The 20,346-nt window shown below is 29.4% G+C and overlaps 1 protein-coding gene across 2 annotated transcripts in view; it reads left to right on the forward strand.

The window, feature by feature from the left end:
- Positions 1–20,346, forward strand: part of LOC122503539 (bifunctional heparan sulfate N-deacetylase/N-sulfotransferase) — a 146,562-nt gene that overhangs the window by 56,771 nt on the left and 69,445 nt on the right. For both annotated transcript variants that reach the window (XM_043614114.1, XM_043614115.1), the window contains exon 4: positions 17,501–17,698. In XM_043614114.1, coding sequence (XP_043470049.1) covers positions 17,501–17,698 — 198 coding nt within the window. The remainder of the gene's footprint in view (positions 1–17,500; positions 17,699–20,346) is intronic.

The raw sequence follows: 20,346 nt of genomic DNA on the forward strand, positions 1-20,346 counted from the left end.
AGGGGGGGGACTAGCATCAATTTAACAGTCTTCTTTGTATGTTCATGGTAGGTAGGGACGTTTTTTGACAAAATTTGAAATTATTTTCCAATATTTCAGAAAATTAGATTTCATAATAGCCTTATGTAACGATTTTTAGGTCATTAAGTCGATAGGTCAAAATTTTCTTAAACTATGGAGAAAATAATTTTTTTCATTTTATACTTAAAATCATTTTTCAGGTTAAATTTTTCTAGATTTTCAGTCATTTACACTAACTGATAGAGAAGTGTACAAATTTTGAGGACAATAGGTCGAAAATTCTGGAAAATATGCAAGAAACAATTCTTCTATAGATTTCAATTTCACAATTTTTTCTGAATAATTAATTTCAATTTAATTTTTTATAATTTCAAAGTAATCTACACGAAAAAATAAACATGTATACCAATTTCTAGGTCAATAGGTCAAAATTTAGATAAAGAATTGAAAAAAAGATTTTTTTTTTAGTTTTGAATTTTTCAATTTTTGCTCGAAAACCATTTTCCTTTTGACTTACATTATTTTTTCAGTAATTTACATAAGAAATTACAAATGTCAATATATTTTTAGGTCAATAGGTCTAAAATTTCTCAAAAAAATAAATGAAATAATTTTTCCCTAGTTTTCAATTTTTTAAATTTTTCTTTAAAACCTCTTTCAATTTAGTTTTCTTTAGACGCTAGGTAATTCATACTAAAAAATATATAAGTGTATACTAATATTTAGGTCAATCGGTCAAAAATTCTCCAAAACATGAAAGAAATAATTTTTCTCTAGTTTTCAATTTTTCAATTTCTGTTTGAATAAAAATTTCTGTTTAGTTCATCGAATTTTTTTCAAAATGTACACTAGAAAGCCAAAATGTGTATCAATTTTTTGGTCAATAGGTCAAAAATTCTCCAAAATATGGAAGAAATAATTTTTCTTTAATGTTCAATTTTTCAATTTTTGCTTCAAAATCTCTTTCAATTTCATTTTCTTTTAACGTTTAGTAATTTACACTAGAAAATATAGTAAACGCACCAATTTTTAGGTCAATAGGTCAAAAATTCTTAAAAACATAGAAAAAAACATTTTCCTTTCATTTTCAATTTTTCGATTTTTGATTCAATAAAAATATATTTTTGGTTCTTCATATTTTTTTCATAATATACACTAGAAAATTAAAGTGTGCATCAATTTTTAGGTCAATAGGTCAAAAATTCTCCAAAATATGGAAGAAATAATTTTTCTTTAATGTTCAATTTTTCAATTTTTGCTTCAAAATCTCTTTCAATTTCATTTTCTTTTAACGTTTAGTAATTTACACTAGAAAATATAGTAAACGCACCAATTTTTAGGTCAATAGGTCAAAAATTCTTAAAAACATAGAAAAAAACATTTTCCTTTCATTTTCAATTTTTCGATTTTTGATTCAATAAAAATATATTTTTGGTTCTTCATATTTTTTTCATAATATACACTAGAAAATTAAAGTGTGCATCAATTTTTAGGTCAATAGGTCAAAAATTCTTCAAAATATGAAAAGAAAAATTTTTCTATAGTTTTCAATTTTTGCTTCAAAATCTCTTTCAATTTCATTTTCTTTTAACGTTTAGTAATTAACACTAGAAAATATAGTAAACGCACCAATTTTTAGGTCAATAGGTCAAAAATTCTTTAAAACATAGAAAAAAACATTTTCCTTTCATTTTCAATTTTTCGATTTTTGATTGAATAAAAATATATTTTTGGTTCTTCATATTTTTTTCATAATATATACTTGAAAATTAAAGTGTGCATCAATTTTTAGGTCAATAGGTCAAAAATTCTTCAAAATATGAAAAGAAAAATTTTTCTATAGTTTTCAATTTTTCAATTTTTGATTTAAATTCTCTTTCAATTTAATGTTCTTTAAACGTTTAGTAATTTACACTAGAAAATATATTAAATGCACCAATTTTTAGGTCAATAGGTAAAAAATTCTTCAAAATATTGAATAAAACATTTTCCTTTCATTTTCAATTTTTCGATTTTTGATTGAATAAAAATATATTTTTGGTTCTTCATATTTTTTTCATAATATACACTAGAGAATTAAAGTGTGCATCAATTTTTAGGTCAATAGGTCAAAAATTCTTCAAAATATGAAAAGAAAAATTTTTCTATAGTTTTCAATTTTTCAATTTTTGATTTAAATTCTCTTTCAATTTAATTTTCTTTAAACGTTTAGTAATTTACACTAGAAAATATATTAAATGCACCAATTTTTTGGTGAATAGGTAAAAAATACTCTAAACTATACAAAACGCAATTATTTAAATGTTTCTATCTATTTTTCGTTACTCTGTAAATTTTAAATAAATAATTGAAATTGTTTTTCAAAAATTCTCTTATCGAGTAGGGCAAAAATAACCTTCTTTTGCTTCAACGTCACGAGATTCAGTTTACAAGTTAATTCAACCGGTGAAAAGTACAAAAGGACAGGGAACATAATCACGCAGGGTTTCGTGTGTGAAGTCAAAGCACTTCCATAGTTTCTCTAGTTACATATATACATATACAATAAGTACAACGAGAATGAGGCGTTGGGTTGAAAGTTGACATCGATAAAGCGTCAACGACACCATGTGCATGATCCAGAATTTCTGAACCCAGTATCATTGTTTCTCATCTTTTCCTTTTTTTTCTTTTTCCAACGCAACAACTTCATTACAGGAAATGTCACTACATTTTGACGTATTTTTCCCTCATGTCAGTAATGTAAAAAAATTTCTTCCTCACATCGGTAATTTAAAAGAAAATTCATACGAATTTCAATCATGCCTGTATTACCCGTTTTCTAGAACAAAGAAATACTTTCTTTTTTTGTAAATATCGTTTTAAATAATATAAATATTTAAATTAGAGAATATTCTTAACTGAAATTTATAGATCCCGTTGTTGGAAATGCAAAGCATTTTTAATTTTTTTAAAAGAGCGAACCGTTTACGAGAAAATTGGATTTTAATATCCTGGCGCGGAGCGTTGGCCGAACAAACTCATGACAATAAATTCAAAATATCTCCGAAAATATTCGATTCTTTTCAATGCTCCAAGAGGCTTTTTTTATCCATTTTTTTAGAGAAACACAATTTCAATTTTCACACCGTGAAATTTTCTGAATTTTAATTTATTTAATAATTAATTTTTTTATTATTTACTTAATTGTATTTATTATTTCTATTTGCTGAGAAGTAACAAGAAGGACCCACTTTGGATTTTTCAAGAAGAGCGAACCGTTTTCGAGAAAATCGATTTTTAAGTTTCAGGTGCTGAGCGTTGGCCGAATTTAACTCCAGATATTAAATTCCTAATATCTCAAAAATTTTCTAATCAATTTTTCAAGTTCCAAAAGACTTTTTTGTTTCCTTCTCTATAGAAAACAATTTTCATTTCCCTCCTTTTAATAATAGTTGGTATAATCTCAATTTTAAGGCGTGGAGCGTTGGCCGAACAAAGTCGAAATATTAAATTCCCGATAACTCCGAAACTATTGGACCATTTTCAATGCACCAAGAGACTTTTTTCTTTCTTCTCCATCAGAGAATAAATATCCACAATCTCCTTTCAATTGCAAATAAGTATAGAACAGAAAAAAAGAAAATAGTGCACGACCCTAAAGTCGTCGCATGTAAAAAAATGCCTATCACACCTAAGACTTACAATCAACATTACAGAGCGAAAAAAAAAAGTTTTACTTTTTATAATTCAACGATCGACGATCCGTATCGTTTCCCGGAATGAGTGGTGTGCATATCTGTCGTTCGTGCGAACAGGCGTCGTGTGTCGAATCGTTGTAAGCGCGCATTGCCTCGGCTGTCGTGCATGAGGCTTTAGGGTCTCACAATACTGCACGAGTGCTTGTTTTTGTTTTGTTATGTTTTTTTTCCTTCTTCTTTCTCTCTCTCTCACACACAGTCACTCTTTTTTTTATTACACTCCCACCTCTCGCGTGTTAGAGAAACATATTCAACGCGATTTTCACTGGTTGTCGATCGACTGTGTACAAGTTCGATGGCAATGTATATATGAGCCAGCAGTGTGGGCGTTGAACAGTTATATTCTACACACAACGATCTTCAATAAACAAGGACACAAAAAAAATGAAAAGAAAAATAAAATAAAACAAAAAAAAATTGAAATAAAAAAAGGGAAATTCATTGATACGTAGGTGCGCAAATAACCAATCGAGTCGTTCTTTTGTTGATTCATTCGAGAGACGCTTTGGACATTTTCAATTATTTTTCAATACAATCTACAGTTCGAGTGTATATTTTTATTCAAATGTTAAAATAAAGAAAAAAAATTTTATTACTCTGCGGATAATTATAAATTTTAACTATTTTTATTATTATTATTATATTATTAATATCATTGTTATATTATTGTTATATTATTGTTATATTATAATTATTAATATTATATTATTACAAATATTATTATTATATTATTATATCCTGTTATTGATTTTCTCATTATTTTTGCAATTGTTATTTTTTTTGCAACTTTTCTTGTTAATTTTTGTTGTTTTTGCTTTTGTCATTGTTTTTATTATTGTTTTTGTTATTGTTTTTGTTATTGTTTTTGTTATATTTTTTGTTGTTTTTGTCATTGTTTTTGCCTTTGTTTTCGTTATTGCTTTTGCTTATTCCCTTTTGATTTTGTTTTTATTTTGCATTTTTGTAAATAACAAAAATACAAAATAAAAACAAAAGAGCAAAAAAATTTTTAAAAATATATTTTCACATTGAAATGAAAATAATTCTGACTCTCCCCCTCTAACCCAAACATCAATTGGTTAGAGTATATCGTCTTCCCGTTTATTGCTGGCAAGTCTTGAATTGAGTTAAGACCGTGGAGTTTGTGGGTGAAGTGCGTAAACTGTTAACTGTCTCAAGTGCGAGGCGACGTGACATTGTTTGCGTGAACAATTGACTTACCACCACAATCGTCATAATCGTATAAACACACTTTATAGAAACATTTCTGCACTTGATGATTTAAGATTCAATCATAAATGCAAATTTCCTTTATGATAAACAATTTTGCTTCAAAATTTAAAAGAACAATAAAAAAAGACATTTATTTATAACAAAAATTTAATTAAATAATAAAAATAACAAGAATAATATTACTTAAAATAGTAACAATAATTATAATTGTTGTAAAATAACAATAACAGGAACAACAAAAAAATAACAATAGAAACAAAAGTAACAATAACAATAAAAATAATAACGAAAATAACACTAACAACAAAAATAACAATAAAAACAAACGTAACAATAACAACAAAAATAACAATACAAACAAAAGTAACAATAATAACGAAAAAAAACAATAACAACAAAAATAGCAATAACAACAAGAGTAACAATAAAAACAAACGTAACAATAACAACAAAAATAACAATACAAACAAAAGTAACAATAATAACGAAAAAAAACAATAACAACAAAAATAGCAATAACAACAAGAGTAACAATAACAAATCTAACAAAAATTACAATAACAAACAAAATTAGAACAATAATAATTGTGACTAAAATAATAACAATAACAATTGTAAGAAAAAAAGATAATAAAAAAATAATAATAGGAAAACTGATAATAATAAATATAGTAAAAAATATTAAAATGAATGAAATTTAAATAAAAAAAAAAATTTTTACTGTAATTCAAATCCGAACAAAAATGTTCTTTAGAGCGTCTCGGTTGAGTGAATAGTTTCCGAGTTATATGGATTTTAAGTTCCGCTATAATGCACGGCTAGAAAACTTTTATCGTCTGTCGATATATAAAGAGTAAAAAACTTTAAAAATCCTATTTCTTCGAAACTATCTATCAAATGACAATTTTATTTTGGACTTTTGTGCACACACGCACACAAACAATTTTCAATATACCACACTGAGGAGAAAAATAACATTTTATTTCGATTATAAATTTTTTCAATTTTAAAAAATAATTTACTTCATTCTCTTTGCAATAAAAATAATTGATATGAATTTTTTCTGTTCAAAAAGTTTTTTAATTTTAAACTTCAAATATAGTTCCTTAATTTTTGCAAAAAATGGTAAAAAAAATATCTGTATATTTACACATTTTTGTATCAATTGATTTTTATTTAATTTGGAATTTAATTTTCCTCTATTATTCGGAGGCGGATTTTTTTTTCAACTTCAAATCGATAGAACTAAAAAACGTTTCAACGAATTTTTATGTTTAAAAGGAATTTTTTTTCACAATTTTTCTCACATTTTATTATTGTTTTTGCATTATCGTTATTGTTTTTTAATGTTTTTGTCATTGATGTTCTTGTCATACTTTTTGTTCAGTTTGCTTTTGTTATTGTTTTCGTAATTGTTTTTGTTTTTATTATTGTTTGGTCATTGTTTTGACATTGTTTTTGTCATTGTTCTTGTAATTTTTTTGTTATTTTGGTTATTGTTTTTGATTTGGCTTTTACTAATGTTTTTGTTATTGTACTGTCATTGTTGTGTCATTGTTTTTGCTTTTGTTATTGTTTTTGTCATATTTTTGTTATTTCTGTTATTGTTTCTGTTTTAGCTGTTATTATTGTTTGGTCATTGTTTTGGCATTGTCTTTGATTTTGTTATTGTTTTTGTCATTGTTCTTGGCAAACTTTTGTTATTCTTTTTGTTTAATGACTGTTTTTGTTATTGTATTGTCATTGTTATGACATTGTTTTTCCTTTTGTTATTGTTTTTACATTATTTTTGTCATTGTTTTTTTATATTATTGCTCTCGTCTTTGTTTTTGTTTTGTTATTTACTTTAAAAATATAAAACTAAAAAAACTTTTTTTTAATGTTTTATAAGTATTTTAATTATTTTTTTTACTTGATTTATTATTTTATAATACAGGTTAATTAACAATTCTTTTAATAGAAAATATAAATTGCGTAAAAGAAATCACTGTCTAGACATGGTTTGGAATTTCATTATTTTTCTGAAATGGTTGAAAAATTTTAATTTTTTTTTTCATCATCGTAAATTTTTTTTCTTTGTCAAAGAATCAAGATGCATTGCCTTCGTTAAAAATTATTAGATTAAGTGGGCGTTGAATATTTCGAGAGATCGACTCGAGCCACCCGGGCTCATTATCGTCCTTGTGGGATAGTCAGAATTACGATGTACCTAGAGCGCGCGACGCTTTAAGAATTTCTTCTTGAAAATTTCATGGCCCCTGAAAGTTTGAGCGCGAAACTTTTTCTTTAAGAGGGATGGCTTGATAGTAGACATGATAAAAGGAAAAGAATAAAAATAGACAAAAAAAAATACAAGAAAAATCCCAGTCGCTAAAGAAGAATTAATATCTTTTTCCAGAGCAATTTTTTTTCATTCTCCTTTGTCGCAATATATTATCCAACTAGCGGCAGAATTTTTTTTTTTTTTGTTAAAACTTTTATGTTATTTAAAGTTAGAAGAAAATGACATTTTTATCACTACATTTTAGGAAATAATCTTTTTTTTCACAAATTAGTACCATTATGTAGAATACAAGAGATAGAACATTATTTTTTACACGCAATTTTTATTTACTAATTTTTGTTTATTTACGTTTTTAATAATTCAATTCCTTGTTTCTAGTTATTTAACCATCTACTTCTACTTGTTGAAAAGTTATAGTATGGACGCACTTTGAATTTTTCAAAAAGATCGAACCGTTTTCGAGAAAATCGGTTTTTAAGTTTCAGACGCTGAGCGTTGGCCGGAACTTCTTAATCTCCGTAAATAATTAAATAATCTTTTCAATTTTAATATTTTAAAGAGACTCTTTTCTGTTTTTCTATAGAAAACAAAGCAAAACAATTAATTTCCTCTTTTTAAAACTAATTCGTAAAATCTTAACCTTCAGTCCCAGAGCGTTGGCCGAACAAAGTCGTGATATTAAATTCCCAATAACTCCGAAACTATTCGTCCAATTTCAATGTCTCCAAGAGACATTTTTCTTTCTTTTTTTACCCGAAAACAAAGTTCTTTTTCTTTCAAACTACAATATTAAATGTAAATTAAATAAAAGCAATTTTAAAAATTACCGAGTCGTTAAAGTGTTTGCTAAAGAGAGAAAGAGAGAAAAAAATTGAGATTTTTAAAAAATATTTCTAAAGAATATTTAATTACTGTAATTAGAAAGTTGTTTGTCAATTTACGAGGAGAAATTTTATGTTTCGTAGAATTTTTATTTCTTGATCAGGTGGATAATAATGTCGTTAGGAATTGATGGCAAAAGGAAAAGAAACTCGCGGTGGTTTCAAACGACAAATATTTTAGATTGCACTTGGCATTGTCGCCTATATTGAGGCACTATTAAAGTGCAGTAAAAATTGCATCTGGTCGAAGGAAGCTAGGACACAGTCCATAGAGAGACAGAACGTGGGAGATAAAAGGAGATAGAAAGAAGTGAGGGAGAGAAAAAGGAAAATAAGAGGGAGAGAGAAAACGAGATACAGGAAATAGAAAGCAGTCTTGAGATCGAATTACCACGTCGCGCACCTCTTAGTACTGGTCTCCTAGCAGATAATCTAGTTACCCTCAAAGCACTCTGATTATCTGCACTTCTTTTTCATTACTGCCCTCCGTTTTATTGGCCAATAGTTTACAAGATCACGACTTTTTTCAAACTGCAAATCTCTCTCTCTCTCTCTCTCTCTCTCTCTCTCTCTCTCTCTCTCTCTCTCTCTCTCTCTCTCTCTCTCTCTCTCTCTCTCTCTCTCTCTCTCTCTCTCTCTCTCTCTCTCTCTCTCTCTCTCTCTCTCTCTCTCTCTCTCTCTCTCTCTCTCTCTCTCTCTCTCTCTCTGCTTTCTGAAAATCCCTTTCCCCAACTGTTCGATTATTTTATTCTCTTAGTCCCTCCCCTTTTTTCTTTTATTCCACCAAACACGCCTAGGAGGACGTAATTCTTCCGAAAATAGAAACACCCCTTCACAATTATTTTTATATTTACCCTGCCCCCTTTTAGTCATTATTCATTAACCACGCCTTCTTTTTTGGAAAAAGGCGGTACTAACCCATCTTTTTAGACAGACATCCCTCCTTTTCTATTTGTAAAATAGGCGGAGCTTGTAAAGGGGTGTGTCAAATGTAAAAAGGGGCGGGGTTTACAATTCCCACCCTCTTTTTTAGGCAGACTTTCCTGCTTTTCTATTTGCAAAGTAGGCGGAACTTGTAAAAAAAGCATATCAAATTTAAAAAGGGGCGTAGTCTATAATTTCCATTCATCTTTTTAGACAGATGTATCTTTTTTATTTATTTATAAAGTAGGAGGAGCTTGTAAAAGGGTGTGTCATCTGTAAAAAGGGGCGTGGAAATTATAGACTACCAGTCACCTTTTAGACAGATATACCTCCTTTTCTATTTGTAAAGTAGGCGGAGCTTGTAAAAGGGTGTGTCAAATGAAAAAAAGGGCGTGGTTTATAGTTTCCATTCACCTTTCTAGACAGACGTACTTCCTATTCTATTGGTAAAATAGGCGAAGCTTGTAAAAGAGTGTGTCAAATGAAAAAAAGGGCGTGGTTTATAATTTCCATTCACCTTTCTAGACAGACGTACTTCCTATTCTATTGGTAAAGTAGGCGGAACTTGTAAAAGGACGTGTCAAAACTAAAAAGGAAGCGTGGTTTATAATTCCTACCCACCTTTTTGGACAGACAGATTTTCTATTAGTAAAATAGGCGGAGCTTGTAAAGGGGCGTAGTCTATAATTTCCATTCATTTTTTTAAACAGACGTACCTTCTTTTCTATTTATAAAGTAGGAGGAGCTTGTAAAAGGGAGTGTCATCTGTAAAAAGAGGCGTGGTATATAATTTCCACTCGCCTTTTAGACAGATATCCCTCCTTTTTTATTTGTAAAGTAGGCGGAGCTTGTAAATGGGTGTGTCACATATAAAAGGGGCGGTGTTTATAATTCCCTTTCTTTCTATTTGTAAAATAGGCGGAGATTGTAAAAGAGCGTGTCAAATGTAGAAAGGGGCGTGGTTTATAATTTCCATTCACCTTTCTAGACAGACGTACTTCCAATTCTATTAGTTAAGTTAGGCGGAACTTGTAAAAGGGTGTGTCAAAAGTAAACAGTGGTCGGAGTTTATAATTCCTACCCTCCCTTTTTATTTGTAAAGTAGGCGGAGCTTGTATAAGGGCGTGTTTCTATGTAAAAAGGGGCGTGGTCTATAATTGCCACCCATTTTTTAAAGGCATCTTGTTTTTATTGCTTAATACGTGAATAGTTTATAAAGTGATGTGTCAAATGTAAAAAGGGACGGGGTCTATTGAAAAAATAGGCGGATCTTATAAAATGGTGTGTCAATTTTAAAGAGGGGCGTGGTCTAGAAAATGTGTGGGATCTATTAAAGGACATAAGAATAAAAGACACATAATGAAATAATAAAAGATAAATAATAGAGGAAAATGGAAAACGAGTGAAGGTAAAATGAAACTAAAAGTGAATAACTATAAAGTCAGGACGTCGTGAAGGAGGTAGAAAACAATTTGTTAGAATTAGTTTAAGAGACATTACTCTGTCCCTCCCTCTTTCTCTCTCTCTCTCCTTATCATTTGGATTCAATCATTAAAAGTCATTTTGAGGTTACGTTTTGTGTTTGTTGTCGCACACTCGTAAATTCATTCAAGTAGTTAATTTGGATTGGAGATTACTTGAGTACATTCTCCTAAAGCTGATTTTATCCTCAACGAACATTTCGTGTAATCGAAGACACACCAATTATTCGGTCACGACTATAGTCGTAACAGTAAATTCGCATTTAAGGCTTAAAGCCGGCACCACCACCACCGCCACTACTACTACTACTACTATCAAACTTGCCAAAATGGACAGTATTATAGGTAGATCCAATCACAACGTGTCTTTTGAAATTCAGGTCAGATGGTGTCTCTCTCTATATATATGTGCCAATAAGCCGGCAAATAATAGTCTTATATACCAAAGATATGTGTGTAGTTGCGCGCTCTATGATGTACGTTATGAGACATCGTATTTCAGGACTAGATTACGCGTACATACGTGTGTTCTGCTATTGGAGCTTACGTGGCTAAGTACGTGCTCAGAAGCCTTGTCTGCTTACGGCGGTGGGATGCAAGCAGAAATAGTTCAAATCACTCTTCCGTGACTGTCATCCTTAATTGGAAGACTGATACCATATGTATGGCTATTAATTCTGGTACCGTAAGCTTTGACTGCTATTCCACAGGATCCATTGTCACGATGAGGAACAACCCCAAATATCTTGCAATTTATTTTTTATTTTCAAAAATAAGGAGATAGTTAAAAATGCAAATCTTCTTTTATTTACTACTTCACTTTTACCCCGCTTTCATTTTAGCACATCTTTCCTTCAATTCACTTCTGCCTTTACCACATTACCCCTTCATTACACTTCCACCTTTCTAAACTCTACTTTCATTTACCTCTTCACTTTTACCCCGCTTTTACTTTACCACATTACCCCTTCATTACACTTCCACATTTCTAAACTCTACTTTCATTTACCTCTTCACTTTTACCCCGCTTTTACTTCACCACATTACCCCTTCATTATACTTCCACCTTTCTAAACTCTACTTTCATTTACCTCTTCACTTTTACCCCGCTTTTACTTTTCCAAATTTTTCCTTCAATACACTACTACCTTTACCACATTACCCCTTCATTACACTTCTACCTTTTTTCACTCTACTTTCATTTACTTCACTTCACTTTTATCCCGCTTTCATTTTACCACATTACCCCTTCATTACACTCCTACCTTTACTCAATTACCCCTTCATTACACTTACACCTTTCTAAACTCTACTTTCATTTACTTTAATTAACTTTTACTCCGCTTTTACTTTACCACATTACCCCTTCATAACACTTTCACCTTTTTAAACTCTACTTTCATTTACTTTACTTCACTTTTACCCCACTTTTACTTTACTACATTACCCTTTCATTATACTTCCACCTTTTTAAACTCTACTTTCATTTACTTTACTTCACTTTTACCCCACTTTTACTTTACCACATTACCCCTTCATTATACTTCTACTTTTTTCACTCTACTTTTATTTACTTTACTTCACTTTTACCCCGCATTCATTTTACCACATTTTTCCTTCAATACACATCCACATTTACCACATCACCCCTTCATTACACTTCTACCTTTTTTCACTCTACTTTCATTTACTTCACTTCACTTTTATCCCGCTTTCATTTTACCACATTACCCCTTCATTACACTTCCACCTTTCTAAACTCTACTTTCATTTACTTTAATTAACTTTTACCCCGCTTTTTTATACTTTACCACATTACCCCTTCATTACACTTCTACTAAACACGAATCTTTAGTCAAAAATAAATTTTGACAGATGACAGCTGTCAAACTTTTGACAATATGTATTCAAGTATTTTACATTAATTTAAATAAGTTTAATTATTTTTTAGACTACTGAGATTAAACTAAGTAGCAACATGTCTTTTTGACAGTTGACAGCTGTCTAAAAAAACTGTCAAGCATAGAAAATGTCAATTTTGAAGAAATTTTACATTTATTTTCTGAAATAGAAGTACCTTTTAAATTACAAAGATCAAACCATATAATGCAATGTTATTTTGACAGATGACATCTGTCAAAAATGCTGTCAAGATTTTGAAAAAAAGATTCCTTTAAGTATTTTACATTAATTGAAATAAGTTTTAGTATTTTCTAGACTATTCAGATCAAACTGAGTCACAACCTTTTTTTTTGACAATTGTCAAAAAAACTGTCAAACTTAGCAAATAATATTTTATAGGAAATTTCAGATTTATTGTTTCGAATAAAAGTATTTTTTAGTCTACTAAAATTAAACCAAATAGTGGACTGTCATTTTGACAGATGACAGCTGTCAAAAATGACCTAAGGTGACAACAGGCCATCAACCAAAATCCAACCAACCTTAATAGCAAAATGACATCTAGTTCTTCGGTTTAATCGAAGTTTTCTAAAATACAGTTGAATGGGTGTAAATTATTGTACAGTATTTCAAGAACTCTTGTTTTCAAAAAGTTGACAGCTGTATTGATAGTTATTAATGGTCAATATATCATTTCTCTTGTAAATTTGATATCAGTATTTTAAAAACTACTCGTGTTTGAGGAAATTGATGTAAACTTCTTCAAAATTATCGTTTATTTCTAAGTTTTACAGCATTTTGGCAGCTGTCAACTGTGAAAATAACATGCTGCTAATTGATTTAATTTTAGTGTTTTAAAAACACTTGAAATTGAGTAACACTTAACACTTCAAAAAATCTAATTCAGCATTTTTGACAGCTGTCATCTGTCAAAATGACATTCCGCTATTCTGTTTCATCTCAGTAGTCTAGAAAATATTAGAACTCATTTAAATTAATGTAAAATACTTGAAAAAATCTCTTTCTAAAAAATTTGACAGCATTTTTGACAGATGTCATCTGTCAAAATAACATTGCATTATACGGTTTGATCTTTGTAATTTGAAAAATACTTCTACTTGAGAAAATAAAGGTAAAATTTTGTAGAAACTAACATTTTCTATGTTTAACAGTTTTTTTGGACAGCTGTCAACTGTCAAAAAGACATGTTACTACTTAGTATAATCTCAGTAGTCTAGAAAATATTTAAACCTATTTAAATTAATGTAAAATACTTGAATAAAATACTTGAATGCTCATTGTCAAAAGTTTGACAGTATTTTTGACAGCTGTCATCTGTCAAAATTTATTTTTGAAAAACTAACATAAACAACTCGCCTTTTTAATGTAACATTCTTTATCGGCTATTTGAAAAAGCTTCATTTGCTAATTGCAAAAGGGGCGGAGCTTGTGAAAAAGGGTGTATCGAATTTAAAAAGGGGCGGAGTCTATAATTCTCACTTGCCTTTTTGTAGAGACACGATTAATTTGCCTTTTGAAAAATGGGCGGAGCTTGAAGAATGTTGTGTCAAATGTAAAAATGGGCGGGGTCTGTCATTCCCACTCGCCTTGTTAAGGTAATATGCTGCACTTCCTATTTAAAAAGGGGGCGGAGCTTGTCAAAATGGTATGTCAAATGTAGGAATGGGCGGGGTGTATAATTCTCACTCGTCTTTTAAAATAAACGTGCCTCCTCTTCAGTTAAAAAAAATAGGCGAAACCCTCACATTTTTGTAAAGCGACATGCATGTCTGACTCTTTGGAAAAGGGGCGGTGCTTGTAAAAGAGTGAAAATGGGCGGAGTCTCAAATAACACTTGCCTTCTATACGAACTTCAAGAAAATTAAGGGGGCCCCTTCTTTGAAAGGGGTGGAGCTTAAAGGGGCGGAGCTTAAAGAGGGTGAAGCTTAAAAAGGGCGGAGCATAAAAGACCTGTCAAGTGTAACAAGGGCGTGGCCTATAATTCCCACTCGATTTTTTAGGCAAATAATATACTTAAGTTGATCTATAGAAAAGGGCGGAGTTTATAAAAGTGTCAGTGGTAAAAAAGGCGGGGTCTATTATTCTATTATATTATAAATAAATATATGTACAGAGTTCAAATATTGAGCGAGGTAATACATTATAAAAAACAATTAAAAAATCTACCATTTGTCGAATTATACGTTATAAACTTAAATTTAAGGTTATGAACCGAATCTAATTTTCCTTTTGCCATTAACTTGAAATCTCATTTCGTTTTGCAAATAACTTCAAGTCATAATCTTCTCTCTCTTTCTCTCTCTCGCTCACTGACGGCATTTTATATCCCATTATCCTCGCATCTGATAATTTTCATTATTGTATAATCGGATATGACTTGAGGAGAAAAATGGCGAACAATTTTCGGTGTGCAAATGTCGTGTGCCGGTATTGAAGGTGAAACATTAAGATTGGCTTGAAAATTGTCGAGCATTGCCGCCCGTTTGTTGTCTACATTTGTGTGTGTGTGTAATTTATCATATACAGGCATCGCCTTTAGGCGCTTTTGCGTGTCTTCAAGCAGTTAACGCGAATATTATCGTCCTACACGACGTTTCTCTCAAATTCCCCACCCTCGGCATTTCTCTCCCATTCCATATTCTCACTCCCAAATCGTTGAGGAGACGGAATTCTGACGTATTTATTTTACATGCCACACACGAGTTGTGAAAGTAATGGGAGAAGAACGAAGATATTTTGTTTTTCGTTTATTGTAAATGTGCCTTTTTAAAAATTTAGTTAAAATATATTTTTAATTTTAATGTTTCTAGCCTAGAGAATAGAGTACTCGACTTGTAATTTTTAACCCTCGGTTCGAATCTCGCAGTGTGGGAAATTTTTTTTCCCTTCTCCCCTAATTTCCCACTCTTTATTATTTTTTCTAATAATTTTTTAACTATTGATATTATTTCTCTGCTTTATTTTTCATTATTTTTTGTAAAGGAGGATAAAAAAAATGAAGATAGAACAAAAAACCACATCTTTTGAGTGTGCTAACTTGATAGTGTAAATTTGATGAATAATTTAAGTATAAACCATTGACATTTCAATATTTACGCTTTAATGCTGAAAATACCTAGTGCTCGTGTATAAATTCTTAACTTGGAGCGTTGCGCAGTTAGGAAATTCTCTATATATTTTGCGCGTGAGCTATAGGATTTTAATGATGGAAGTCCGACAAAGGGAGGAAAGTCAAAGGGGATATGAAATCAAGCGCTTTATGGTGCCATACAAAATACCCGCACACATACATACAAACTATTTACTAATTCAGGTCATCAACGCCTAAAATTTCCCCAGGAATCTACAGAAGTTCTCTCTCACTCTCTCTCTCTCTATTTCTCCCTCTCTTTCTTTGCTTTTGATTTACTGCTAACGAGAGTTGGGTTTATTTTCACAAGCGTTGTACATGAAATTTGATTCTCCTACTTCAATATTATGTTTTATTCACTTGAACTAGTTTTTGCTAATCTTCCACTGGAGCAGAATTTCAATTTAATTATATTTATTTATAATTATTTTTGTTTTTAGTAAAAATTTTCTTATAAGGTACGTTTATCTTTATAATTCACTTCTTAGGCCACGCCTACACTTTCTGTGAGGCTGTTTTTAAGTTACGCCTACTTTTTTCATAAAGCCGTTAAGCCACACCTACAATGTCTACTTAAGCCCCGCCTACACATTCCGTGAGACTACTTAGGGCACGCCTACATTTTCTGTGAGGCTGTTTTTAAAGTTACGCCTACTTTTTTCATAAAGCCGTTAAGCCACGCCTACAATTTCTACTTAAGCCCCGCCTACACATTCCGTGAGACTACTTAGGGCACGCCTACATTTTTCATAAGGCAGTTAAGTCACGCCTACACTTTCTGTGAGGCTGTTTTTAAGTTACGCCTACTTTTTCATAAAGCCGTTAAGCCACGCCTACAATTTCTACTTAAGCCCCGCCTACACATTCCGTGAGACTACTTAGGACACGCCTACATTTTTCATAAGGCAGTCAAGCCCCGCCTACAATTTTCGTGGGGGCTATTCTCAGGCTACGCCTTCATTTTTCGATAGACTCTAATTAAGCCACGCCTACCATTTATACTTAAACGCCGCCCACACATTCCGTGAGACTACTTAGGACACGCCTACATTTTTCATAAGGCAGTTAAGCCACGCCTACACTTTCCCCGAGACAACTTTGTCGACGCCTACATTTTTCATAAGCCCGTTAACCCACGCCTACACTTTCCCTGAGATTTACTTTTTATTTGACGATGCAATATTTTGGTATACTTTAACGTGAAATGTTTTATTTCATCATAAAAAGGGCTGAGCTTGAAAAAGGGTGTGTCGAATGGGCGGATTCTAAAATACCCCCTCGGCATGCCTTTTGAAAAAAGGAGAAGATAAGAAAGAGACTTGTGCCATTTGGTATTTAAAAAAGGGGCAGTGCTTTTAAAAGGGTGTGTCAAACGTAAAATTGGGCGGGGTCTATTATTTTTTTTAGTTTTAGGAGACTCTATTTACTATTTGAAAAAGGGGAAGTGGCTTGTAAAAGGGTGTGTCAAATATTAAAAAAATAGGCGGAGTCCATCATCCCACTCGTCTTATTAAGGTAATATACTTCGTTTCCTCTTTGAAAAAGGGGCGGAGCTTGTAAAGGGGTGTGTCAAATGTAAAAGTAGGGGGGGGTCTCTTTAGTATAACAAATGAGGCTGAATCGTGGACAATGAGGTGGATCATAAGACTCCGCCTACTTCCCCACTATTCTTACGCTCCTCCCACTTTACCACGCCTACATTCCGAGGGACGTGGTAAAGTGTCGAAAAAGGCGTGGCCATAAAAAATATCCGCCTTTTTATTAATAAATTAAAAAAAAATTTTTTTTTTGTTCTCGATTGTCGTGAATTTGTTTTGGATTTTCGAGATTGTCGTTAAGGAGAAATTCTAATTAACAGAATATTCTTAACTTTTGTGTTTCAGTTTAATTCATTTGAATACGAGACCAGAGCCAGCAATAAGGTGTTCAACGTTGAGAGGTGCAACACGACTACCAACAGCGCCTGATCATCGAAGCGAGGCTCGTCTCAGAATTGATCCCAAGGTGTTGGTATTTGTTGAGACACTCTACTCGAGATTGGGACGTGAAATCTCCGAGCTTTTAGTCTACAATCGTATAAAGTGAGTATTTATATAATCTTTTTTTTTTCTTTTTCTCTACAATTTTTGTTTTTTTTTCTTCATGCAAAATTTAAAGTTTAGATAATCTAGGAAATTTTTGTTTAGAGAGAGCTTTTCTGCTTTTTTTGTTTTTGTTTACATTCGTGTAGTGAGGGTTGCATTTTTGAGTGCATAGCCCTTGAGCAAGGAGTTTTTTGTATGACACGTAAACATATCAAGCTGTGTACTCAACGAGAGAGTACAAACTATTCTACACTGGATGATAACCCCCAAAAAAAGAATTGTTAATATTTCTTTTTGAAATCTCGCTTTTCGTAGGCATTATTATTCTTTTTTGAATCGAGATTGCTTTTTAATGAAAGATATTTGCAATCTCTTTAGTTTAGTATTTTTTCAGTGAATTTTATATGATATTGAATATAAATTATAATATAAATATATTAAAAAATAAATTTTAAAAACAAGTTTCAGTAATTAAAGTCACAATTATATTAATTTAGAAACATTAAAGACGCAGGAAATAAAGTAATAAGTAAATATTGAAATAGAAATTAAAGAAAGTGGTAAAAACTTATTAAAAATCAGTAGAAGAAACAAAATCTTTAAGAAAATAAATTTAAAAAAGAAAGACTATAAAAAAATTGATAAATAATTTATTATTAAATAAAATAAATAAAATTCAAATTATTAAATTAAAAAATATTAATAGAGAAAATAATTATCAGCTGCAAAATATTAAATTTAGTATTAACAATAATGAAACAAATTAAAATAATAAAAATAAATTTAGAAAAAGAAAATTAAAATAGAAAATAAATTAATGTTAGAAAAATTAAATTTGATAGAAGATAATTTACAAAAATCCCAGTAAAATGTAAAGTAAGGAAGAGTTAAAAAAAATAAGTTACTTTAAAAGAATTAAAATTAAATATAAAAATCTTTTTCTAAATATATGAATTTAGAAAGAATTGAAAATATTAATAAATATTTTTAGAACAATTGAAATCCATAATAAAAATCGTGGTTTAATAATGAAAATAGTAAATTTAAGAAAGTGAATACAGAAAATAAATTCAGAGAATTTAAAATAGAAAATATAATTTTAAAAAATTAAAATAGTAATTTTATATTTTTTTATCAGAATTTTATTAAAAATAAAACTTTTTCTATTTATAAATAAGATAAAAATATTTTTTTACATATTTAGAAATAAAAAATAATATGTTCTATTTATTTCGAAATAAAATAAAAAATAAATTGTTCACAAATAAAAATATAAAATATTTTATTATCTTTCGAATTTTAGTTAGTTTTTTCAAACAATTTAAAACAAATTTTTTTTTCACGAAAAGAGCAAAGTTTTGATGTAAAGAAAAAAAGGAAATTTTGATACTAAAATAAACAAGAAAATGAGAATGAAGAAGAAGAAAATATGATGCATTTTAAAAGAAAAGGCAGTTCCAGTTTTTAAAGCTGGACACTTGCCAATGAATTTTCAGCTCGAAAATTCTAAAAAGTCTCCTGTTTTGATAGAATGCAGAGACTATGCCTAATGTGAACAGAATTTTAGATGTACTCGTTATTCACTGGAATTTAAAAGAAAAAAAAAAACTTTTTACATTTCATTCAAATAATATATATAAATGTTCATTGCAATGAAAACTAGAAAAATTATTTTCCTATAAAAATAGTTATTTTAAAAAAGGTTTCTTTACTTTCTGATTTTTCTATTAAAATTAACAATTTTTTTCGTTTGCAATAGAAATACATTTAAAAAAAACTATAAAAAGTTCTTCTCTTCATTTAAATTTTAATTTAAAAAATATCTCTCACAAGCAGTAAAAAATAGTTTAACTAATTTCTACTGCTTGTGAGAGAACTTTTTTAATTTTAATTAAAAAAACTCTCCCACAAGTGGTGTAAAAAAATTACCTTCATTGGAATTTTTTTAAATTAGTAATTTTTAAATTTTATTAAAATAATAATAATAATAATATTTTTTTAACTATTTTTTTAAAATAATAATTTAATAAAATAATTATAATCTTAATAATATTAATTATTATTAACATAATTTAATGAAATAATTTCCTTAAAAAGTCAATAAAAAGTTCTCCCACAAGCGGTAAAAATGGTTCAAATTAATTGAAAAAATCTCTCTCACAAGTGGTGTAAAAATTATCTTCATTAAAATTTTTTTGTATTAGTAATTTTTTAATTTTATTAAAATAATAATAAACGAATAATTTTATATATAATTCACTAAAATAATAATAATAAAAGAATAATTTTATATGTAATTTACTAAAATAATAATAAAAAAATAATTTTATATATAATTTACTAAAATAATAATTCAATAAAGTAATTGCAATTGTTTAATGAAAAATCACTGAAAATGAAAAATATTTTTAAAAAATAATAAAATAATTTTAATAAAAATAAATAAGAAAAATGTTTTTAATAATTTTAACAAATGAAAAATTCTACTTTTATATAAATACGTATATAAAAAAGAAAATTGCCAAATGAAACGATAAGAATAAAATCCATTTTATTTTACTTCTCAAAAAACAAGTTTATTTGAGAAAAAGTGATTTAAAGTTTAAAAGAAATAAGGACTTTTTAATTTTATTTCAAGTCCTCGA

Source organism: Leptopilina heterotoma, unplaced genomic scaffold (genome assembly GCF_015476425.1).
Source record: "Leptopilina heterotoma isolate Lh14 unplaced genomic scaffold, ASM1547642v1 Lhet_264, whole genome shotgun sequence".
NCBI lineage: Eukaryota > Metazoa > Arthropoda > Insecta > Hymenoptera > Figitidae > Leptopilina > Leptopilina heterotoma.